The 26,380-nt window shown below is 39.1% G+C and overlaps 1 protein-coding gene across 7 annotated transcripts in view; it reads right to left on the bottom strand.

Annotated features, from left to right (window-relative positions):
* Nucleotides 1–26,380, bottom strand: part of LOC121643997 (disco-interacting protein 2 homolog C) — a 237,961-nt gene that overhangs the window by 107,449 nt on the left and 104,132 nt on the right. For 5 of the 7 annotated variants that reach the window (XM_041991679.1, XM_041991674.1, XM_041991676.1 and 2 more), the window contains exon 2: nt 7,121–7,192. In XM_041991679.1, coding sequence (XP_041847613.1) covers nt 7,121–7,192 — 72 coding nt within the window. Of the gene's footprint in view, nt 1–7,120; nt 7,193–7,515; nt 7,535–20,271; nt 20,506–26,380 lie in introns of those variants that run through there. The other 2 variants (XM_041991680.1, XM_041991681.1) reach the window with 2 other exon arrangements.

Raw genomic sequence — 26,380 nt, 5'->3', positions numbered from 1 at the left:
TTCCAGTTTGGGACTTTGAGAACTGTAGAAACTGCCGGAAATTCTGAGGCCCATCAGTGTTGGTTAGTTGAGGTTAAAGGGAGTTAATAATATTTCAGGCATAGTTCTGAATAGTGAATAATTATTAAATTGTTATATATATATATATATATATAACATTGCTTTTTAGGGCAAATATTGTTATGTGATTAAATTAAATTAATACAAGTAATAAATAACAAAGCCTCTAATTAACTAGATTTTTTTTTAATTGAGTCCCACCCCAATGAAATTGATAACAGGTTTAAACTCTCTTTTGTCTTTATTTTGCAACTTTGGAGCTTAGTTACGGTGCGGTTACATCAAATGAAATGAACTAGTTAGGGTTAGGGTTAGTTCAAGAGAAGCATGAAATTGCACAACACTAGCTGCTGCTATAAAAATGTAAAAAAAAATATTTAAAATAGTCCCAGTTTAAACATGTTTCCTCGAGGACTAGGAACCCAGGCTATACGACAGGTGAACACCTCATCTTAGTCTCCAAACATGTTTTATTGCAGAACAAAGACGTATCTGTGCCTGCAGACAGAAGTGCAGCGATCATGTCTACAGAAAGAAAGGCTTTTTAAATGTATATATTCCCCTTCAGATTTGGTGTTGCAGCATGTCTTCTAAAGATCTGTCTGAACATAAAGTTTAATAGGTATATTTTCTGATTCAGTGAGGACAAATCACCATCTGTCCTGCTTGTGGAAAGCTGACAAGTGCTTTAATTTTTCAGGGGAATCCAGAAATGTCAGGAACTATGACTCTTGCAATCTGGTTTTCATCTGGTGGAAGTTGTGGGTGTATGGCAGAAAGCCATTTGGGTCAGTTGAAAAACTGGTCCTGACATCTCAGCAGTTGTTTAGGCTTGGACTGTGCAGAGGACTGTGATAAAGCAGGGAACTCCTGGACTGCTTACATCATCTCAGATCATGCAAGATAAATTCACCTGAAGGCGAAGCATCAAATTACCAGCCAGTCTACATTTCTTATCTCACTTTAACTGAGATAAGATCAAACAAGTTAAACATCAGGGAAACAATTAAAACTATGCCCGTCACTGGATTTATCTATCCATCCTCAGATATAAATAGAAAAAGACTTGAAAAGGGGGTCAGGGTGGTCACTAGCAGCTCTAAATAAAATACTACTTGGTATATTAAATGGGATTTATCATTAAAAATCCACGTTTTTAGCCCTTAAATACATTTTTTTGTGCACTATGAGTGTTTATCGATGCAGAATATTTAAATACATTATCTCCTGATGCTGTGTATATATCTTTATATTCTTTTTGAGTATATTATTTTTTTATACATATTATATATTATATATATTATATACATATTTCTCAGTCTGTTTAGTTTTCTCTGTTTTCTATTACGTTTTCTTATCTGTTAAGTCACAGTATTTGCTGTGGGTCTGCTAAATAAGGTCATGGACTTCCCAGTATCCAATTTTGTGAATCTGATATTTTTTCCCCTCGAAGCTCCTCTGTAGTCCATGTTTAGTTATGCCTGAGTTACCAGTAGCCAAGTCAAAATGTACCAACACAATTCCTTACATCGCCCCGGCATCAGAGCCTCTTTGAAGTGCCTGGTTGGATTTAATTTTTCAGGGAAATGTACCGACATCAGTGGGGCAAGTCCTTTTTGTTTGCAAGAAGCACTTCAAGGACGAGTGCTTCCACAATCTCTGTCAGTATTAAGATGGATTTGCAGAAAGGCTGCGTCTGAATGAATCAGTTCTTTCTCTCTATGGAAACTACGGACACAGCAAAGCGGTAAGCTCCAAATAACGCTAAAATAATGTCAAGCTTTATTTTAGACATGCATTATGTGTGGTATGATGTACCAGCCGTTGTTTTGATAGTATTAGCATTGTGTGTTCTGCTTCTATTAGCGCTGTGTACTAACTTTTAGCTTCCTACCTGAGGATATAACTGTACTGTGTGCTTTAAATAAAATGATTTGGCTTCGTTTTTTGCCATTTTGTGGCAAGCTAACTCCTTAACAATGTCGAGGCCTTGTTCATGTTATTCATATTGTGGTAGTGTGGAAAAAGTAGTGTTGGGGGTGGGAGGGCAACAGCTGGTAGAGTCTGCATGGGATGATGAAAAATACATGGAAGTGTTTGGGGAACTTATCAGTGAGGGACGAACAGAAAGGGAGAGAGGAGGACTCAAATATGTAAGGCTGGACGGACACGTTTTCCGTTGTTGACATCTCTTGTAAACTTGCCAATTAAACGTTTCTCTGCCGTTTGATAGCAGCGATAAGATTATCTAACTACAAATATGGCCGAATGGGGTGGAGTGGAACTCTCTGGGACCTGGAGGGAGGCGGGGCATGAAATGCCTCATTCACATTTAAAGAGACCAAAACGAGTTGTTCTAAAGACGTAGCTCAGAACAGGAGTTAAACAAGAGGTGTGTGGTGCTAGAATAACCAGGAATTCAGAGCAAAGCATTGCGTTTCTACTTTATATAGACCATAAATTAATGATTTACATGTGAAAAGGAAGGATTTAAAAGCATGATATGTCCACTTTAACATTTCTTAACCCAAAAAGCCTGCTCTCCCTCGCAGATTATGCCAGAGTCACATTGTAACTCACTAATTTACTTTTCAGTGATTCTCATCAAGTTAGTAAGTAGAGTTCCTTATGTGAGTTTAACTGTTGTTTTGTAGTAAAAGGCTCACTTTGTCCTCAAGGCCTTTTTATGCCCAACGTAGAAGATGGATACGCAGAAGGACGGACTTTTCGTCCATCTCCTGCATCAGTTACCCGTGTAATTTGGTCTGTTTTCAGGAAGCTTCGTAATCATTGCTTGATTCAGAAAACAGAGCAATAACACCAGAAATTGCGGGTTGAGTGCTGAGCAGAGTAGCTGACATGCAACCAGCAAAAGAAACAAACCAAAGAAGAAGAGCAGTTAAAAAAAAAAAAAAAAAACAGAAGAAGAGCAAAGAGGAGAACAACAGCTGTAGAAAGTGTGTGAGCTTTTAAAGAAAGGCTATGGGAGAGTTTAGGGTGTGTTGGGTGGTTGGAAACAACTTTATAGCCATGCATCACTGCCGCCTACTACTGGACGTCGGATTGCGGAGGGGAATTCTGACCTTAGCACTGCCCGTTTAACAACAATGGCAACGTAAAAGACGCATGGAAATATGAGCACAACGTCATATGATGACGTTCGAAATGGATGTCCTTAAATTATAAAAGTCCACTGATGTTACTTTACGTACGTAAGGGAGCAGAAATGGGCCTTTAATGTTCACTTTCACTGCATGTTTTTTCTACGACTTAAAAATGAACATTTAACAACAAAATTAGATTATTTAAATTTTTTTTTTAAATTTGGCTAATATCAAAAGGGACAGGGTGCAGTTTCCCAAGATGCTGTACATCTTGTGGGAGCACAGTCTGTTTAAATCTGTGTAAGACAGGGGATAATCTTTTACTTTTACAGCTTAACTCAAACTGATCAGTGTGACTGAGTCTACCAGGCAGTCCAGATTAATAAGCTTTAAAGCTAAAAGACAAGGAAGCAGGTATTTGTGTTAGCATGTACATGTGTGTCTGAGAAGAATAAAGGGAGCATTGAGTTCTTGACTGTGTGGGAGAGGGTCGTAAAAAGAGAAACAAGGCGGTATTGTGTGCATGCATGTTGACATGTGTGTGTGTACATTATAAGACTGAAAAGTAAAGAGGCTCTTTTGGTGTGATTATATCACCTGTTGTGAGTACTTCAAAAGACAAAAACTTTGTGTAAATTCAGGTGAATGGGATGGGCGAGCTATTCAGGTCAGCCTTTAGGAAACTGATGCAAGTCTGTGCAATGTTCTCTGAAGTGAAAACATGACTGTGCGTGCAGGAAGGGAGAAATGTGTGTCATCTGGCCCTACAAAGCGAGATGGGAATGACCCCCAACTGGGCTTGGATGTGAATACCAAACATTTTCTCCATCCCACACCCCTAATTCCTTCCACATAATGCACTTCCTGAAACTCCCCCCTTCCTGAGACACAGTCTAGTAATAGCCTACAGTGTCTACTAGTGTCCAGCAACCCGTCCTCAGCAATCAAATTGTACTTTTATATCACATACTAACACTACTTTACTGGTTGTCTTTCAAATGCAAAGCTTTTCCATCCAGTTTCCAACTGGGAGAAAAAAAAAACTCAGTGTGATGCATAATGGAAAAAAAACACATCAAACTATAAAGCTATGATATTTTAAACTCTGCAAAATCCCAAAGGGCTCCTCGACTAAACAAACACCAGTAACTGCTGTAAGAGTATAGAAAAACATCAGAAGCATGCAGACAATAGTTAAACATCCTTTACATGTAGACAAGGAGCCCATAGGATGAGAGAAAAAAGGAACACATAGAAAACTAAAGAGAAGATGCCTGTCCTACAGTGTAGTCTGCAGTCTTCAGAAATACACAATTAATGTATTTTGTAATTTTGCCAATATCACGAATGAATAGAGACCTTTTAGCTTCCATTTGTTTACTGTGCAACGTTCCTGCTGTGCAAGCCGAACAGTAGCTGACAGCTGCACTTCACTCCTCGTTGCTGAATGAGGAGCAAAGAGTCAAAGAACCGCATGTCAACAGGTTTGTTTAGCAAAATGTGTTGCTGCTCTACGGTAAGCGTGTCAGGCTTTATCTGTGTCAGTCAGCTGCCCCCGGGCATCGCAAACAGGAGCGACGCTTTACAGAGTTTTACAGTAATCTGTGGAAAATGGTTCGGTAGGAGGGATGATGTGGGCACATGTACGGTTTAACCTCTTTTTGATTAGATTATTTGCACTGCCTCCTGTCTGAAAGACATACACAAAACAAATGATAATTATCTTCATAACTTTAAGGGTTATATGTATAATCTTATTCTTAAAAAGAAAGATGACACATGAGATTACTACAGAAGTTACTGACAGAGTAAATTCACCTGGAACACAGTTCCAGTCCAACGTTGTGAGTCATGGGAATCAAACTATATCAAAGAAACACACAACCTGTTGGCAGTTTCTCTTGTCGAGCCAAGAACAAACTTCAGTCTTCTGATACGAGGCGGTAAAATGAGCGATAAGCTCTAAGCCTGGAAATTTTATGTAGTGGGTCCTTAGCTAGTCAGTCACACAAGAGGCACAATGAGATGAGTGGTTAATGGAAATGATTCATTGTTAAGGTAGAAAATAACTTCTGTGTAGTTTTTTTTTCTTATTCAGAAGTCTACTCTGATAAAAAAAAAAGGTTAAAAATATACTTTAAAGCTTTTCATTTTCAAACAAAATAGCTGAAACACAAACAAATCTGTAAATGCTGAGAAAACACGAGTTTATACAGCAGAATGACGTGTTCTCTTTCTTTCGATGATGTTTCGGTCTGTTTTATAATATTGATCTGTGCTTGATGCTGAAGTTGTTTTGTTAGTTCTTTTACTTTAAATGTTTTCCTGAAATGAAGAGTCACTGCTAGAAGCCCGATATCAGGGCTATTCGACTGGGTCCCACGACAGGTGTGTTGGGGTAGTCCTGCCCTATGGGAATAAAAACAGTCGTGTCTTTAACCCTTCGACTCCTGTGCCTACATTTTAGACTTCTGCTTGAGCATTTAATACTCATAATGAAATGAGTATATTTCTGCAACTGCAAGGTTTATTTGAATACTTTTGGAGTCATAGAAAAGAGGATGCTTGTGAGGTTTGTTACGATGTGTAAATATCAGTATATGTGTTAATAGTGAAGAATAAATAAAGATGGCACATAGCACAAATGAGCACTAACAGGTTTGGCCCAGTTTGTCACCATCTGTTCTCGGGTCTTGTGTATCCATTATTCATCCACTCCTCACTCATACCTGGTGATGGTAAGCTACATGTGTAGCCACAGCTGCCCTGGGGCAGGCTGACGGAAACGTGGCTGTCAGTCCGCGCCTACGGCCTCTCCGACCATCACCGAACATTCATCCACATTCATTCACCAGCGATGCCAACACTGGAGGCAAGGAGGGTTAAGTGTCTTGCCCAAGGACACAACAGTTGACTGCGGGAATGGGCGGGAGTGGGAATCGAACCTCCAACCTTCCGGTCATTGGACGACCTGCTCTACCGCCTGAGCCACTGACACCAACTAAAGGCCCATTTATGCTCCCTTACGTACGTAAATAGCAACGTCTTTTTGTCATGCGTCTCCGTCCTCACACTTTCATGTGTTTTTTGCGTTGCCATGGTTATCAAGTCAATTCTTCCACTAGTGGGTAGTGGAGAGTTCACTCCCGTGAGTCGACGTCAGTTTCAGATACTGTTTATCAGCATCGATATAAACCGCCCAACACGCCCTAAACACTCTCATAGTTTTTCTTCAAAAACTCACAATTTCTACAGTTGTGCTCGTCTTCATTCTTCTTCTGCCTTTTTGTTCCCTTCCTGGTCCTCTTCTTCTCTGGTTTGTTTCTTTTGCTGGTCGCATGTCAGCTATTCTGCCCCTGCGATTTCTGGTGGTATTGCTCCGTCTTCTGCATCAAGCGACAGACAACTAAACTCCCTGATGCAGAAGATGGACGACACTTTCAGTCTGCGTTGAGCATAAATGAGCCTGAACTCTCTTCAACACAAAGATGATATCAAAGCTATTTTTATATTTTAAACTGGTTTAACTAAACTAGTACTGAGCTGATGAAGCTGCGCTCATTGTCACTGATACAGAGCAGAATACAGAGAAAGGACACACAAAACACTTTTTCACTGTTGATGGATTTCTTTTTCAGCTCTTTGCCTTTTCTTGTTTAGTAAAGAGATGAGTAAATTTACTCGCTCCATAAATTCAGGGACATCTTCATTTTTCTCATTTACTTTATGCTTTTATGTCTAATCACTTCCAAGCTACAGCACTTTAAATTCTTGAAATTAAAACAGAACAGTTTCAGGGTTAATTTAGTTTAACCTTTGTACGGTGTTTCCTGGCAGCTTATTATCTGTTTACCATGGTTCTGACTAATTTTACGTCACCTGTGTGTTTATCATGGTTTTCGAGTAATAATACAAATAATCTATGAAATGTTAAAAGTGCTGAATGAAAGTTTTACCTGGTGTTTGAGGGAAGTAGGCTCCAATCAGCTTGGATCGCTTCTTCTCATAGCCCTTCTGTGTGATATCACCTGCAGAGAAAGAGAAAAGCCTTTACTTTCCATCACACACTCGGCTAACTCTGAATGGCATCATCACACTACAGATGAAAACACAGCCAAGCTTTCAAAGAAACATCGGCCCCATAAAGTCTGAACAACATTTCAACAACCAGGAATTTTATATCAAATCTAATTAAAAAACAACACAACTGCAGTTGAATGTAAAACATTCCCAGAAAAAAAAGTGGTTTCAGTTGGGTTGCCATGTTTGCAGAAAAAAGAGCCATAAAATATTACAGGTGCATCTATTTCACAGAAACACCTTAAAAAAAAACAAACACTTGCCGACCAACCTCCTGGAGTGATAAATCAAGCCAGCTATGGTGCTATCAGCAGATTTCCAGGATGCATAAAGCACATCTGAATCCAGCAGCACTGTTATAAAAGTTTTAACCCTCAGAGGGAAAACAAAAAGATGGTGGAAGATTCTGGAAATTGCTGCAGTAAATAAATTGCAGATGAATGATCAACACTTAATAGACAATTTCAACTTCTGCTAGAGTAAAAAGTCACTAAGAAATACTTTGAATTATTAAAAAGCAAAACAAAAACAGGAGAGCAAAAGAAAGAAGCATCATGGGAATTGTAGTTTAAAGATCTGTAAAGGGATGAATGGAGGTGATGAATTCGAATTTGCAGGTAAACACATTTAAGTGTTTCCATCAAACTGACAAAGTTAAAAGAAAGGCATCAACCACCAAAAAGTTCTCTTTGGAACTCCTTAAAGAAATAAATGAAAATGTGGTCCAGTTTAACCTCTGCCGGATGAAACCAGTGTAGCATCAGTCCACCACAATGTTGAACATTGATCCTACAGAAGATCCATCCACACATCAGAACGGTTAACTTTGTCACCAGATGAAGTAAGTTCTCAGAGATGGTAGCTAAAGATATGCTTCCATCAGGTTTGTTAAAGGTTAACATTTTCCATGTTTGGTGGATTTTTTGAGCCAGAGTTAAAAGTTCCATCAAGAAAAACCATCACCACTGAAGATAGTGTGGGTGAGCTGTGCGTTCAGAGTCTCTCGCCACAGACTGATGGACAGGGCTTACAGCGACGTCATATGTAACATCATGTCATCATGTTCTGCAGACCAAAGACATGACAGAGACATGCTGATGAAAACCTTCTTTTTAGGCTGAGGACTAAATGGAAAAGTAGCAGCATGTGCACATGACAAAGCTAGCAACGTGGCGTTAGCCAAAACCAAACACCTCGGGGGTGTTTATTATCTGGGTAACTGTCCCAGGACAGATGTGATATATGACTGAGTAGAAGCAACAGACTCTTAAAAAGCAAACATTACTTCATATAGCTGAAGTTCCTGCTGCCTCCATGTGCCATCTGACAACTGATGAGATGTGGAGCAAGTTGAGGATTTTTCTGACTGTAGAATGAGTAAAATAAAAATACCAGAGTGAGAGTTGTTGCCTGACTCAAGCAGTTAAACACATCTGAAAGACACGGAAAAAGAAGTTGACAAATCCTTCTTAAAAACATCAAACGTGAATAACGAGAAGATCAAGAAAGCGTCTGAGCACAGACGTCATCGGTGACGATCAGTGCCGTGCATGTGTGTCCGTGTTTTTGGTAGCGTGAAGGCAAAGCGCACGGCGGTAATTAGAATCTCTGATGGGGCTCTAACATCCTGCAGAGAAGAGGCAGAATCCAGCTAATTATTCAAGTTTGAGAGGGAAAAAGAGACACTGAGGGGCATCACAGCACAGAGGAAGAACAGACGGTTGTGTTGAGGTGACTTTTAGCAGAATAAAACAGACATGTCTGATACTCCAACTGCTTTGTGTTCAATATCAATCCAAACTGGCCAGAACAGTTTAATGGAAATTCCTTCAAAAGGTTTACATGCCAAACATCCACCAGAATAGACGACTTAGGGTAAGATCCTTTTGTGATTTATTAAAAAAAATAAAATAACAGGCTACCATTTGTTTAAAATAGTGCAGAAATAAGGATATTTTTCATTTTAATAGCCTAGAACAGGGATGTCAAACTCTGGCTGCTGAAGGACTCTTTCCACTGACCGGCGAGCAGGATCTTTCACCACAAGGTTGGACTGAAACTGGACTGAACTGAAAATAATGTGAATATCACCACTGACCAAAAGCCCGTATCTCCAGCTCTCCAGCTGCATTCTTCTTTCTCTTTAGTTGGCGCACAATCAGCTACGTCACGCAAGTTGATCTCTATGGCAACGTGCCCAGGCAAGCACACACACAGGCAGCAGCGTGTGCGTACCACTTAAAACAGATTAGAACTTTACACACAGGCAAACACGGTTTGAGTAACGCAGACAAACACGGTACTGTAGTCCAGTAATTTCGTTACCGATATTTTTAGTGTAACGCACTACTTCGTTACCCCAAAAACCTAAGATCGTCACTGTAATGCGTTACTTTGTAACTTGTACTTTGTTACTCCCAACACTGTGCACAATGACCCGTTCATTTGAGTCAGGTGTGTTGGAGCAGGGAAACATCTAAAACCTACATGACAGCGGCCCAGAATTTGACACCCATGCCTTAGAATAATCACCTTATAAAAGAAAAAAAAGAAAAACAGAGTTGCTCTTTCTTTCAAGTTTCTATGATCACTTTACAAGTAGTTGGAGGTTACGTGGGATTTAGTTTGTAATTTCCGGACGCCACTACCTCATGAAAACTGCGCTTTTAGAGCTAGAAGTTTGTGTATCCAGAATACTGGGAAATTATTCAGTGGGGATGTGGGACAAATTTGGTACATGAAGTCTTTATACACTGGCGCTGAACCATTAATCATTTTTTCAATCAAAATTTAAAATGTTGCTACTAGCAAATCACAAAGGAACATGATTCATTTTCACGATACACGGCTCCAGGTTTCAAACCACGGTTTTACAAATCCACGCCCTTTAGTCATGATTCCTGTCGTCTTCCTTATGCAACAGTTATGTGACAGATTCACTCAGCTGTGAAGTCACGTCGCATTTGCAGAATAATTCTCCATTACTGATTGAAACTGAACACAAAAGACATAACAGACCGACTCCTAAATGTCCTGATGAAGTGAATAAAGACGGTTTTACTAAGTGAAGCTACAAAGGATACTGGATCCATTTTAAGCCATAATATGACTCAAAATCCTACAATGATGGTAGATTCAGGTAGTTCAGCAGCGTCTCTGTGATGGACATAAAGTTCATATTTCCCTCGGAGAGGTTAAAATTGCTTCCACTGCTTACTTTGCACCTTCGGTTCTTTTCATGGGTGATTATTTCTGAAAGGTCCTGGTGATTTTTACAGCTAATAATCTTTTTATAACTGTGATAATTCCTCACTTTGTACATATATCAGGAAAAAGTCCAAGCAGACAGTCTAAGTCTGTAAACAGGCTGGATGTTGACATCAAACATTTTGGTTAACCCTTTAATGTTCACTCCAAGAAAAAAACATTGTAAAATTTTCTTTTGTGTACTTTTTATGTTATTGGGTCACTAATAACAAAAATTAAAATAAACATTTTTGATAGACCCTCCTGTTTTTTAAATATAGGTCTCTACCAAATGGTTGAGATGTAGCTTTATGGTAAAGATAACTTAAACATTATTATAAATGTATAATAGACATTATATGATCTTTTAATACCTACAAATATTATTATACTATTTCTAAATATCTGTAAGGCCTTTGTTTTATGTAAAGCACTTTGAATTGTCAAGTACATGAAATGTGCTATACAAATAAACTGCTAACTAAGTAGAAACGAGATCCAGGGTGCCAGTAGTCCTCCATGGCCGGGAAGTCGAAAACACCCATCAAAAGTAGCATAGCCAGGAAGTCTTCAATCTCATTAAGGTTAATCTTGATTGGATCCCCCAACTCCTGGACAGAGTACGGATTGGTTTGATGAGAAATATGTTGTATTGTTTCATTAGTAAAGAGCATTTTGAAATACTGAAAGGGTGTCTTGACAGCATCAGGGGGTGCAAAACTGGAATCAGGAACCTGGAATTCCTCAATATCTACATGCTTCCAGATTCTCCTGACATCTTTTTCTTTCTTTTCTGTAATTTTCTTCTTCTTTGAGCCGGGGGGTGACCTAGGCGTGTCATCCAGCTCTTCCATGACTATTTTTAGGGTATTTTTTACCTTTTTTTTTCCTCTTAGCAGATGTGCTCATGGAGGGCATCTCTTCCTTATCTATAGATTCAGTGGAAAGATCCCCAACCACCTCTGCTTGTTTGGGCAGATAATCAGGATCCCCAATTATGTCATCATCATTATCACTCAAATCAGCCTCAGAGTCTGAGGATCTTCTGGAAATTCCATGGCCTTGAACCATAAAATGATTTAGCATCCATCTTTTATTTGTAAAACACAAAATAAGAAAAAGGGGGAAAAGATACACCATTATATATAAATTTCAGCATGTTTGTTAGATAAATGCAACAATCATACTGGGGCGGCTGTAGCTCAGGAGGAAGAGCAGCTGTCTTTCAACCGGCTCGATTCCATGCTTCCACTAACTACATGTCAAAGTGTCCTTGGACAAGATACTTAACCCCATGTTGCCTCCCGATGTGCCTATCGGGGTGTGTGTGAGTGAATGGGTGAATGTGATAAGTAATGTAAAGCGCTTTGAATGGTTAAACTGACTGGAAAAGCGCTGTATCAGTACAAGTCCATTTACCATATTAAAAAATTTACGTGTAATAAATCTATAATTGTAACATAACAGTGTATAAACAGAAGTGTTTTTTTTTCCATAGAAACTAGTTCATTTTATTGAAATTAGCATAATTTCACTAAACTGTTACCAAACGGTTGAGTTGTCGCTCCATGCCAAAGTTTACCATAAAGTGACAACTCAACCGTCTGGTCGAGCACATTTTTAAAAAATTATTTGACCCTTATAGGATGTTTTCTTGTTGCAGCAAGTTACACATTTTCTTTAAGTAACATGTTAGATGATATAATATGTTAGAAAACTAAGATTACCTTTAAAATTGTAGCCTAAAACAGTCCACATGTGAGGAGTGATTTTTCAGTTTCCAACTTGCTAGTAGCAGGATGAGTGAGAAGTCCTAATGCCAAAAAATAGAGTGCCCTCTAGTGGATGTTTTAAGCATTACATACCTCAACCAAGTTGTAGAGATGACCCAAACAGGTTGAGTCGAGTTCAACGCATTTTCCATTAAGATATAGTAACTCAAAATGTGCTCTACCAAATGGTTGAGCAGGACATTAAAGGGTACATTTTTCAGACTTGGTTTCTAGATAATTTCATCTAACCTGAAGGTTTGTTTACAACATGTCTTCTTCCCTGAACTCAGGCATCATCTCTGTGAATGTGAGGCTGATCATTACTAACAGAGATGGACTGTAGCACAACCAAAACAAGCAGTGAGACAGAAATCCCCCTCCTCTCTGGGACGAGGACAAAGACGTAGCTGAAGACGATGGAGGGATGAGGATCTTTTAATAGAAGCACAAAAAGGCAGGATGACTCAGGCAAACTCTTCCCCTCCATCTACTGTCTGCCTCTTCCAGTGTCAAAAAACAAGAAAAAAGAAGAAGAAATGTGCTGGATGATGCTGCCGGGGCAGCTCAGACAGCTCTCACACACACACACACACACACACACACACACACACACACACACACACACACACACACACACACACACACACACACACACACACACACACACACACACACAGAATCAGTGCTGCAGCTGAAGAGACCACCATCACACCTGATTATAAAGCCTAAAAGGTCCATTAATCCCCCAGTTTATTAAGATAAAATGTGAAAAATGGTCTAATTCACATAATAACATGTAAAATTCTGCCTGCATCATGAATCACCCATTTCCGGATGTTATAGACTTATTCTAAGAAAACAAGTTCGCAAATTATTGGACTAAATTTGTGAAAGTGTTTCAGAGAGCATGAAATAATTTTTATACCTAGAAAGTCAACCACAAAGTCCAGACCTTAATGCAAGTGAGAACATTTAAGATGTTATGGAATAGATTTTACTCAGCAGTCTGATTCTTCCATCAACACAAAAATGAAGGAAACTCTGGCTGGAAATAAATACCGAAGCTATTTAAATGGTGCAACAGAAGATGCAGTGAAACAATCAAAGTGAAGGTGGTCCAACAAAAATTGTACCCAGTCAGAACAGCGTCTATCCTTCAAAAGGTAAAATGCTGTTGTGCAATTCAAAAGCTGACAGCCAATCAGTGTTGGCTCTAATGTGGAAACTACCAAAGAAATCATGTGAGGCTGAGGTTGGGTCTTTCCTTTGTCTGATGCACCAAAAATCAGCTGATATTCAAAATATGTTTTATAACTTTATTACAATAAAAGAAAACTAACCCAGTATAACGTGCTCCAACTTAATCCAGAAGCCAAATAAATCCCAGTTATCAATAAAAATATGACCCATCACACCAGGCGGTAACTAGAGTAACCACCGCCCATATCCATGTAACCAATGCATGCATAATCACTGTGATCCAAACTAATGCAAAAACAATCAGTAAACAATCTAAAAATAATACAACATTTAATCCACCAAACATTTATGCCTCCTACAACCAAACCAAACCACAGATAATGGCTGTGCCGTTGTTTTCCGTGGCACTGGAAAAAAAAACTCACTTAGTCCTCATGAAAAAAAAAAAAAATCAAACAAATGATGATAGGGTGAAAAAGCTGTGTTTGATCATCATCAATTCTTTAAAAAACTTAACTTTTTTATTTGTCCTAAAGACCCAAACCAAAAGAACCCGTAACACAGTTTCATCAAGTGTTGGTTTTAGTAAATATAGAAAACAGATGGACTGCTTTTACTAAAGACTATAGTCTGTATATTAATTTCAAACTTAAGACAAACTCTGAAATCTGAATATGTAGATGCAGCTTATGTGATGACAAGTTCTATGTTAATTCATTCAGTTACTACTTGTAGCTGCACCATGATCGGATGATTCACTTCTTACATCTTACATGGCAACCACATAAACTCACCTTGCAGATTTAGTCAGTAATAAGTAGAGGTGGTGCAGGATGTCACATGTGCGGTGCTGTTACAACAGAAGCAGCCAACACAAACCATCCTTAACGTCACAGTAGAGCAGGGCTACTCAATTCGGTCCTACGAGGGCCGCAATCCAGCAGGTTTTCCATGTATCCCTGCACCAACTTACCTGAGTCAAATTAGGTGGCTCTAACAGCCAATCAGGTTCTACACAATGACTCATTAATTTGACTCAGGTGTGTTGGTGCAGGGATACATGGAAAACCTGCTGGACTGCGGCCCTCGTAGGACTGAATTGAGTAGCCCTGCAGTAGAGGGTTGAAAATCCTTATAACATGCTCTGTTTTTAATACTCGTCTGATGTTTACCAACTACAGTATATTAATCCATTTCATCAAAGGAGCAACTTGTATAGCAAATGCTTAAAAGTTGTCAAAAGACACAATTTTCACCGTTCTACATCACAGTTATTCATAGTTAGTCAAATTCAGCCACAAAAACACATGGTAAGGGCTACAAACCATATAAATAAATAATCTGGGTTCAGCATCATGTCATGTAAACACATCCTCTCACCAGTACCACTAGACTGGGCACTGAGCTCCACGCTCATACAATAAAGAAACCAGAAGATACGACATTTATGAGGCTGCTGCACACAGACACTTTAGAGCTATCTAATTCATTAATATTTAAAAGCCCAGATAGTCTTTCATTTGTTCTTTTTTATAGCAAAAAAATGCACAAGTCAAAATCTGTTCTGTTCATACAGTGCAGCTGATGCATTCAAATTAAGTATGAATGAAAGCATCTATATTTCCCCTTAAAATGATCAACAATTCAACATTTACTGCCACATTGTTTGTATAGCTGCATTATGATGGGTACCTGCCAAAATAGCACCTCAGTAGTGTTAGAGTGTAGTATAAAGTGCATAGTGTAAAGTCACAATGTGGAGCATGCAGCAGCTCTGGTGCTCAGCTCCATGTAAGGTGCACATCCAGCTGCAGTCCTGTGTTTGTCTCCATGTGAAGTGCCCTCCACTGCTTTGAAATATGGATGCAGCTGCCTGTTGACAGCTGTGTAACTTCGCTATAAGCTGCACATGAATTATTGACAATCAGGCAAATACATACTGCAGGCTCGGCATTGACGTCAGGCTTCAGTGCTTTTTACAGAGACCTTGAAGTCAAATAGGGCGAGTGGTCGACGCGGTCCTTACAGAACTGTAAGTTACTATAGCAACTGATTAGGTGATAAAATAGCATGTTGTGTAACAGTCAAAGTATAAAGAGGTAAATAAATATATACTTCACTTTTCATGCAAACCCATTAATATGAGGAAATTTTAACTTTTAATCAGCTTTTTGTTAATTTTACCAACTTCTCTTGGTTTTAACTAGTGGGAACTTTAGTCAAAACCATCTTTTCACAGCCTGGTGAAACTCCTCACAACATCTGGTAGATGGACAGAAGCCAGACGAGTGAAGGAGGAAGATTAAGAGATTCGGAAGGAGATGCATGATGGTCAAATATGGGTGCAACATTCAGGTGTCCACGCACATGAATCAAACTCTCTCTGCATACAGTTGCAGCTTCGATGTAAAACTTTTCTGTGCTAAATCACCTTCCTGCGGTGAAAGAATGTGTACAGAGAAACAGCGAGCTGAACCTCCATGACCATATACAGTATGAGGGAGACAGAGCGAGCCAGAGGACAAGAGGGCTGGCAACAAACAAGGAGGATAAAGACGGAAGACGGGAGCAAAAGAATGAGACAGAAATATGAGGAAGAGTTTGAATAAAAGGAGGAGTAAATAAGAAAGAAAGAGGAAAAAGGATATTGATAAAAATGAAACAGAGAGAGGAAAAGTGGGTGAGAAGGGGGAGTGGCAAATTTCTCCAGCTCCTAAAAAGGAAACAGAGTTGATTTTATTGTTTCCACGGTGCAACACCCAAGATATAAAAAGAAAGAAAAAAAGATGGAGGAATGCAAGCATAGTTTTCAGACCTGACTGAGAGAGAAGTAATAGAAAAAGAGGAGAGGAGGTGGTTCACATCAAGATTCTTTCTTATCAAGAGAATGAAAATCCAAAGCCAGAGATGAAACAAATCTAAGAAGAACCATCAGAGCCAATGATGTCCATCCACAATATCTTCACACTTTTGCTTCAATTTGGAAGTGTTTTGCTGAAGATGTGTTCTCACAGCTGGAAACATGAGGGAGGGGGTGAAAAGAAGCAGTGCTACAAGAATCAAGCAGTGACTTTCCTCCCTCACACTCTGGAGGTAAATCTTCCAGAAGATCCTTCAGAAATTTTACCAGATATTTGTGCCAATATTTAGATTATTTATAGACATTAATACAGTCACCATCCACTTTATCAGGTCTGCATGTCAAACTGATTCTTAACACAAATATCTAATTAGCCAATTACATAGCAGCAACTTAATACTTCTAGTCATGTAGACATGGTGAAAACAACATGCTGACGTTCAAACTGAGAATCAGAACGAGGAAGAAAGGAAATTTTATTGATTTTAAACGTGGCATGGTTGTTGGTCTGAGTACACAGACTCACCAGAACTGGACAGTAGAAGATGGAAAAACATTGTCTGGTCTGATGAGTCTCCATTTCAGCTTCACATTCAGATGCTAGGCTCAGAATTTGGTGGAAACATGAAAACATGGATCCATCCTGCCTTGGATCAGTGGTTGACTGAGTCTCAATAAGTTCACTGGACTCTAATGGCCTCCACAGTTACTAGATCTCAATCCAACGGAGCCGTTTTGGGATGTGGTGGAAGGAAAGATTCTCATCATGGATGCAGCCGACAAATCTGCAGCAGCTGTGTGAAGCTATCATATCAATATGGAGCAAAACCTCTGAGGAATGCTTCCAAGACCTTGTTCAATCTATGACACCAAGAATTAAAAAGGAGGTCCAGTCCGGTACTAGAAGGTGGACCTGATAAAGTGGCCGGTGAGTGTATGTTTTTCCTCTCCACAACATTTTAAGTACATTTCAGGAGGCCTGTGCAGGTTTCACACCTCAGGTGTGAGATCTCACAAATCCCTTTAAGTAACATGTCCAACTCATCTCTAGCAATTTAATCATAAAGGGCAAATCCAAATTTATATTTATCCATCCACATAAAATCCACAACACCTAAATTACACAAACTCATAAGTCCAGAGGTCAGCACCATTTATACTCTTTAAAAACCCCTGAAATGTCTTACCTTGTTAGTTTGGAGGATCTTTGGTTAAAGAACCAAGCACACAGAGCTTTGACTCCATGAAAAGACATGCAAACACAGTTTAACACACACTTGAGCCAGAGGAAACGCCCAAGGACTCCCCTGGGATAAAGCCTAAGAAAACACACACAGGTGTTTACAGTGACAACAAGCTGAGTCAGGGCTAAACATCCCCTGCACACAGGTGCAAACACACACACAGAGGAAGAAATGGATATTTCTCATCATGAATTCAGACTTTCAGCTACATGGGTTTGAATTCTGGTGCTTTTTATCTGCACAGCGCTGAGGAAAACTGAAGACGCTAAGGGATGGCTGTTCTGTGGGAGCTTTTTGGCCTCTTTCTATTTACTGGTGTTGGTTTTCCAACTGTAGAGGCTCACCAGCTAAAACAGTAACCACAAAAACTAACACCTGTCTGAGCTGCTCGCAGTGCACACGACTAAAACATGTCAAAGGTGTCAAAGCAACACATTTCCTCTACTGGATGTCATTAAATTTCAGAGAGAAGCATGTAAACCGATTTTCCTCATGGCACACTCAACCAATCATAAACTAAAAGCTGGATTTCAAGACCTAGTTTGAAATGACTTGTGGTCATCCTGTGCATACATGTCTGGAAAACCTGAGCTAGCCGTGCTGCTTTTAGTGCCAGTAAAACCATTACATGCACAAAAAGGAGTACTGGGTGGAAAGTCCCCATCACGGTTTATGTCTGACCGCATGAAAAAAAGAGAGGAAATGAATCTGTCGGCAACGAGAGGCTTCGTTAGCGCAGTCAGTTCATTAAAGTGCAGACAGAAGTTATTTCATTCACCACGCTCAACCCAGGCAGTAAATAAATGAAAGTAAAACAACCAGAGAAACAAAGTTTTACGCCTAAATGATTAAATTACCTCTAATTCTATAAGTTTATTGCTACCACTGCAGCTGAGAGACCATTTACTGCTGCTCCCACTTTCAGACTCCTACAGTTTTAGGTGCTATATGTACTTCTATTTTTTATTTTAATGTCATTTTATTTTCTTTATAATAAGGACTGTATGATGCATCTATACAGCAGACACGAATACAAACAAAAACATTTAATTAACATACTAAAAATTGGGGTTAATACCCCAATCAAAATAGTTAAAGTGGTTTTCTAGTTGGTGGTTCACTGGTTCTAGTAAAGCACTTCAGTGAATTTAGCCAACTTGTGTGTTTAAAATGAATTGAGAATTAGCTGTGTTTCTATTCAAATGTAGGTTTTTAGATGGGAATTTCATCCATTGTTAAAATATCTGCAACTATCTGCAAAAACTACAACTCTTTATTTGGTCTCCAAACTCTATAGTCAGTGTTGGAAGTGACGCGTTAATGATATTACGTTTTTTTGGGTAACAAAGTATTGCGTTACACTTAAAATATCTTTAACGAAATGACTTTACTAGACTACAGAAACGCGTTTTTCTGCGTTACTCGAGCCGTGTTTGCCTATGTGTAAAGTTCTGATCTGTTTTAAGTGGTACGTGCACGCTGCTGCCTGTGTGTGAGCTTGCCTGGGCATGTTACCATAGAGATCGATTTGCGTGACGTAGCTGACTGTGCGCCAACTAAAGAGAAAGAAGAATGCAGCTGGAGAGTCTGAGACACAAGCTTTTGGTAAGTGGCGATATTTGCATTATTTTCAGTTCAGTTTCAGTCCAACCTTGTGGTGAAAGATCCTGCTCACTGGTCAGTGGAAGGAGTCCTTCAGCAGCCGACCCGCCTAAACAAGCAGCCGACCCGCCTAAACAAGCCAAGCTTTTTTCAACATTTCCTGGAGCGCAGCAGCCGATAAGACAAAAATTAACAAGCTAGTTGCAGGGTTCATTGTAGGAGAGTCGTCTTTTGAATCGCCCAGGTTTAGAAAAATACTAGATAAAATAATTATGAGTAAAGTGTGGCCATTTCTTCCCACAGACAGGGACGTTGTTCTTATGGTTTTAAAGCCATTTTGTTTACAATATACAGTAAACACACTGCATACAGGCAGCGATGATTCGGCTATGATGTTTGTCCATGTCTACATGGTGAATTAGGAAATGGTAAAGTAATAAGTAGTGGCGTTACTTTTCAAATGCAGTAATGAGTAAAGTAATTTCAATACAATTTACAGAAGTAATGAGTAACTAATTACTTTTTTAGAGTAACTACACCAACATTGTCTATAGTTATGTGATAAATATGCACTGGTTAGATAATCAGAAGAAGCTGAAATAAATAAATAAATAAATAGGCTGCTGAAGCCTTTAAAATCCCAAGTAATGGTGAGGAGTCCTGGTACACACCACGTCTACATGGTTACGTCAGCCCACACTGTTTACATTCTTTGTTTATCCTGCAACAGTTGTGAATCATATCATACAGGTCCCACCAGCAAAACAGCATCATAAAGATCACATCATGCAGACACCAAACTGTGGTCGTATAATGAGAAAAGCTGCAAAAACGTGGCACAAAATGCTCAGAAGAAAAGAAGAAGCAGACATGATGAACAGCTGGTTAGAAAAGCAACTTCCACATCGTTTCGAACTTCATTTAAAAGTTCACAACATTCACACAAAACCATCTTTCATTCAACAATAAGTAAAACAAGCACAATACAACTGAAAAGCTGTGAAATGTTTCCCTAATTAGGCTTTTTAGATCATTAAAATCCACTCCTACACACACAGACATACACACACACCTGATAAAAAGCAGAAAGTCCTTCTACTCACTGAGCATGATGGTTTCAGCAGGAGTAAAAAACTGCCACAGCAGCTAAACTCAGCTTCAGACGAGCCGCCGTCCTCATCTGTGGTCCAGTGTGTGAAAACACTGGTGGCTTATTCCCCATGGGCAGCACACACATACACTCACTCTCTCAATTAACACTCACACTCAAAGACAAGCAGCTTATTAGTTTCAAAGCAGAGCAGGTCGACCTCCTCTGCACAGACAAAAGGCTGAAACTGTCTGCTGACATTTAGATGCTGCCTTTGTTGTTAAAACACACACACACACACCTTGCAACAGTTACTTCACCATCCAGCTTCCATTTGTAGTCTGGGAGGAAAAACCAACAGTGTGTGTGTGTGTGTGCTAGAGAGGGAGCATGTCTGAATGTGAGGGGATATAAATAAACTCCACCCCATCTCCCCTCAGTTGGTACAGTCCGACCTGCCTGCCTAAACATGCTGCCCGGCGACATCAGCAAAACAAATAACCCGTTTGTTTGTCGCAGACTTTGCAGCGAGGTGAGAGAAAGGATGCACACACACCCGTACACACACACACGCCTACAGATTTCCCCTAACATCTGCAGGCTTAGACCCCTCAGGATGTGTGACTCCCATCTCTGCTGGTTACTATGACAATGACAGCCAACAAAAGGGAGGCAGTGTGGATAAAATCAATATGAAAGCTTTATCAAACAGATTAAAGTTTCCCTTTGCTAAAAATATGTTTTAAATCCAGCTAACTCGACCGTAAGCATTTTTCTTTTGTGTTGTAAAATGTTTTACAAGACTTGAGTAAAGTCACCCATCAACACCATGGCTGGAGATTTCTGCTTTCTATAAACGGAACATGTGTTCCACCTTCAAGATTGTAGGAATCAATTACGACGGCTTGCGTGGTGGAGCTGCACAGATATTTAGCATCTGCTATGAGAAGCCAATGATGAGAAACTTCATGAGTTAAGAAGTTAGCCATTAGTCGCTCGCCTCCAAATCTTGACCCAACCAAGGAACCAACTACTAATCAGTGGGACTCAGCCTAGCAAGTTATTGCTAGCCTCAGAGATGTGGAGAGATGTGGGTGGGGCCAGACTGGCACATTCATCAACCAATCCATCCATTTTCTACACCTTCCTACCTAACCTAACGCCAGGAGGGGTTGGAGCCTTTCCCAGCTGTTATCAGGCAAGAGGCAGGGTACACCACGGCCTGGTTGCCAGGTTGGCAGAGTCAGTCAGAGATCTCCATTTAGTAAAGGAGTAAAAAAGCCACGAGAGGTTTTTCTGTGGGAAAAGCTTCAAAATGTACTTTTTTTTTTTTAAACGACACATATGAGCTATTTAAGTTTTTTAATAACATTGAGAAGTGGTCACTTGTTTCTATGTTTAAATGTAAACTAATACTGTGAAATAAAACCACTTAGAACTTATTTTCAATAAGGTTCAACACTATGGAAAGAGCTTTTTTTTTTTTTTTTTTTTTTAGCAAAAGATGGTTTTCTCCTTCTTTAGGAGGTTATCCACACTTCTGAAATGTTCAACATATCTGAATGTTAAATGGAAATCATTGAGTCTTATCATCCAGATATCAGAGACACAAATACACACTGTTATCCAAACATTTCCCAAATACGAAGTTCTGAAGCTCAGGGGAGGTCGACTATAATAATAATGAAGTCATCCTCTAGCAAAACAAATCCTCCAGAGTGATTTCACTTCCTGCTTTCAGAGCAAAAACAGAGCCGAAAATACACAGGGGCTGAAACTGAGAGAAAGATGGAGATTTTCTGCTGTGGTTCGTCATTTCTGCTGCCCCGGGAGGCCGATTTCTCACGAAGTCCAGCTCCTACCAACTGACCTACATGTCCGAGGAAAGTCCCCTCATCAAGCTGGACATCTTGTGATCTCAGCGGACTGACTCGCTGTCAAGGATTTGGGTCGTGGAGTCAATTTTTACAGGCTGAGTTTCGTGTGTCTAATATTGTAGATTACAACACGCTTTGGATTAAATGCACATTTGTGGCTCTTTGATGAGAGTTTCCACAGATGGAAAGGAGCATTCACGGGATCTCGACACCAACTGCAAACAATGAGGATTTTGGCTCAGTAGCTTATCAACACAAATCAGAAGCCCCATGTTTTACAGAGACTGCTGTTTTAATTAGTTTGGTATTAATGCAGAAATCCTAAATGGTCTTATCACCAACAAATGCAATGACAGAACAGACATCTATTGGTCCCATTCCTTTCTGACTCAGTAGGTTTGGACTATAAACCATTCCCCTAATCTTGAACCATATCTTTTATTTTTACAACCTTAAAACCTCTCAATGGGTTAAACTGGTCCCAGAGCAGTACCAGCTCCTCCTGATCTGGATGTAAGAAGCAGGGTAGCATTATGATGACAAGCCAGTCAATCACAACTATCAGCTTCTATTTGCAATAACATTTATTTAACAGTCTCACAATATGAGGTTGGGTTGTAGGGAAAAGTAGACAAAGTCTGATCCTTAGAGAAGATTTTCCTGATCTACAGTCCTATAAGGAGGTAAAACAGGCTCTCTGGCCCATGGAAAGACAGATGATCTTAAGGTTATAGGGTGGAACTCCAAACTAAACTTAAGTAATTTCAGGTGCTTAAACCTTTGAGCACTGTGCCAAATCTTTAGGTCTCTGCTCGAAAATTGCATACCCATAATGAATTGAGTACAGATAAGCTTTATTAATCCCCCAAGGGGGAAATTTTGCTTGCCACAAATATACACACATTTAGACAGCCCAAACAAAGAAACTATAAAACGCAATCAAAACCCAAGAAAAATAAAGATGCTAAAAACGTGGTTCATAAAAAAAATCTGCAGCTGCAGGAACAAAAGATCTCTCTGCAACCACACGGTCTATATGTGTAAATATCAGTATCTTACTGGTGAAGACTAAATGAAGATGGCACATAGCACAAATGGAAAAAAAAGTTCACCTACAACAAATAAAAAAAAACTTTCACTGTAAATATGAGTACCACTTTGGAATGATCATAGTAGTACAATATGTGACCAGCAGAGATCAACTCTGAATAAATGTAACAGGACAAAATTAGAGCAGTTTTAGTGCAGAGATCTCAGACGAGGACGCCAAAGTGGCCATTTTGGCACAGATTGGGAGCATCTACTCTATTTGGGGGACGTTATGTTTTGAAAGGTTTAGTATCTTATGCACCTCATCTTACGTAGATCAGAAAAGCTCATTGACTCCTACTGGATATGTATGTTTTTTTAATTAAGATCTTACACATAGTTTAGCTTCTCAACAGTTTCACGAATGATTGGTTGCTGTATATTTTATAAAGAACGCTACAGAAACAAACCTTTTGAGCAGCTAAAAGAGGTTCATTGTTACTGTTAAGTGAAAAATGTGGAAACTTCATTAATTTGAAAAGGTTGAAAATGTTAAATGACTCTGTGACAACAAGTCAATGCAGAAACAGCATAATGTTGTCCTGTCTGCTTCTTTAACCTTTCTTTTCAGGTCCCGGTCGTGTGCCCGAGACCTGCAACATAAAACTGTACATAACAAGCTAAACCTTCATAAGTTAGAACTCCATTTACTCATCCTAACATGCAATCAGGACTAACATCCAGTCTATAATCCCTTCTATTTATACCTCACATTAAAATGCATCGCTGCTATCTTAATGACTGGATCTCAATATGTAAATGAGTTCAGTTCACTTTTTGAGAAGGAAGCCCGGCTATCTGCAGTTCCTACTTGCTAAGTTAGCAGGAAAAGGCAGTGTTACCTGACCTTTTGTTGGGCTAAGAGGATTTATTTTTTCTAATAAATGATCCCGATTAACACAAACATTTCCATATCAGATAACGTATCTAGAAACAGATGCCATTTTACTATCAGGTATGATCGGGTTATGAGAGCGTAGGAGTGAGCTGGGAAAAAACAAGCTCCACTACCCAGTAGAAAATTTGCATACAGACGATTATAAAAATACACCAAAGAGACAAATAAGTCTCCAATCAAAGCTTGTAAACTGAGGGTTACTTTGTCATCTTAAGTCTGAGAAAACGAGGGATAAAATGAAGATGAACAACTGTGTTTGTGTCTCTCAGATGGCCAGAGAGAGACTTAAAATAGAGCAGGATAACCTTTGATACCGAATACTGCTGAGGTCCTGCTGCATCAACACACACTCGTACACACACCAAGCTTGCACCTGTGTTTCAAGTAGGGCTGGCTGCCAGTTACATGATATTTACCTTGAGGGCTGAGACGGTGGCAGTTAGACCTCTAACAAACACATAAATCACATAAAATAACTATTTCACAAGTGTCCCTCCTTCTCAGCTTGACTGGCAGGATGTTTACCAACAGTAAAATTATTAGAGCACTGCAGCCAATTGCTAACTTTCCCCCAGCCGACCTTTAACCCCACCAATAAAGAAAGGGGGACAAGTGAAGTGTCTCATTTGGGTGTATAAGACAAACGGTGCAGAGGTTAGAACACGAGAGTCGCAGAGGGTCAAGTCATGATGGGTTTAGGTAAAGTTGAACTGTTACCATTTAAAACTAAATTCAGCAAAATGGCTCACACGGATATTTATCTACAAGTGCTCTGAGAGAAACAAGACTTTTTGAATATTGATCTCAAACCAGAACATCAGAATGGGCTTATTGACAATTACTTCCAAAGCTAGATACAGTATACATGTGTCTGAAAACAAGTCTGTATTTTAAAGTGATGGAGGGCATCGACTCAAAAAAACACTTGAAAATTGGGTTTCATGTGAAGCTGTTGCTCTCAATAATCTAAAGAAAAATCTTATTTTCTTTTTCTCCAATCCTGTTTTTACCGTCTATTTAAGGCATCAAAACAACACAGTGAAGTGTAGGAAAACAAATCGATCTAAATAAACTACATGCAAGTTAAAAAAGTTCCCATCAGTAATGACCTCACCATCTGAAACTTGACATTTCATAAACATTTATTCACACAAATTTAGAGCGGTGGCCTATCTAAATGATCATTTTAAACAATAATAAATCAAAATGGTTGTTCTTTGGGTGATACTTGGGTGAATCCACATAGACCAAACTTTAAGCCAAGCATCAATACACCTGAGGAGAGGATAAATGGGACGCCAGTTTTTTAATGCATCATGTATTTTTTATTTTATTATTATGTTCTAAAGACCTGAAATAGTCCTACAGTGTGTGTTTCGGCTGAGTTAGGGCAAATCTGCTAAATACTAATTTAGCAGAAGCTATGTTAGCAAACAATTTGCAAAACCCGATTTCAGTATAAAAAAAAAAAGATAAATACATGTCAATAATTAATTCGTTTTTTCATGTATTATTTATTTTTATTAATATAATTATTTTAATTTTAATATTCATCTACAGGTTTCGCTAGTATGTTTTTTTTATTAGCTAGAAGCTAGCTAAATCTGTGAGACTGGTTGCTTCGACACAGATAAGATTTGTAAAACTAGAAAAGAAAAACTGATCAGGAATTCAGGCTTTATCTGTGTTTCTGCTCATATAAAACAAAAATCCATTCATTTATCATAATGTCTGCGATCAATTACAAATAAGTCTTACCTTTTAATTCATTTTTATTGAAGTTACAAGATGTGTGGAACGTGCTGATAAACTAACACTGCTGTAAAATTATTTTTGAATATTAAATCACATTTTCTTGTTTTGATGTTTCATCGATTAACTGTCGATAATATACTGCAGGTCTGAGGTTGGCTACAACTCAGACATTGGTAGAGATCCACATTGAGGCATGTGTGACACCAGATGGTGGTTGAAAAACTGGCTGATGTCCAACTTGTCAAGATGAAAGAGATAACTACGATCTCTTTATTCATTCTCCACCTGCATGCTCCTCCATGCTGCCCTCTGCCCTTTTTTATGTGATGGCAAATGATCTCTAAATCCATCACTGAGCACATCTACAACTGAGAAGGAGATGATTTTGAAGCTCTTTGTGAGAAAGAAAGATTTAAGATCTAACCAACTATGAGTTGGGAAAAAATGTGAAAAAGAATGCAGGTCATTGCAGGAAAAATTCGATAGAAATCACTTCAGCAGAG

This window comes from Melanotaenia boesemani, chromosome 8 (genome assembly GCF_017639745.1).
Source record: "Melanotaenia boesemani isolate fMelBoe1 chromosome 8, fMelBoe1.pri, whole genome shotgun sequence".
NCBI lineage: Eukaryota > Metazoa > Chordata > Actinopteri > Atheriniformes > Melanotaeniidae > Melanotaenia > Melanotaenia boesemani.
This window is presented reverse-complemented; position numbering and strand designations above follow the sequence as displayed.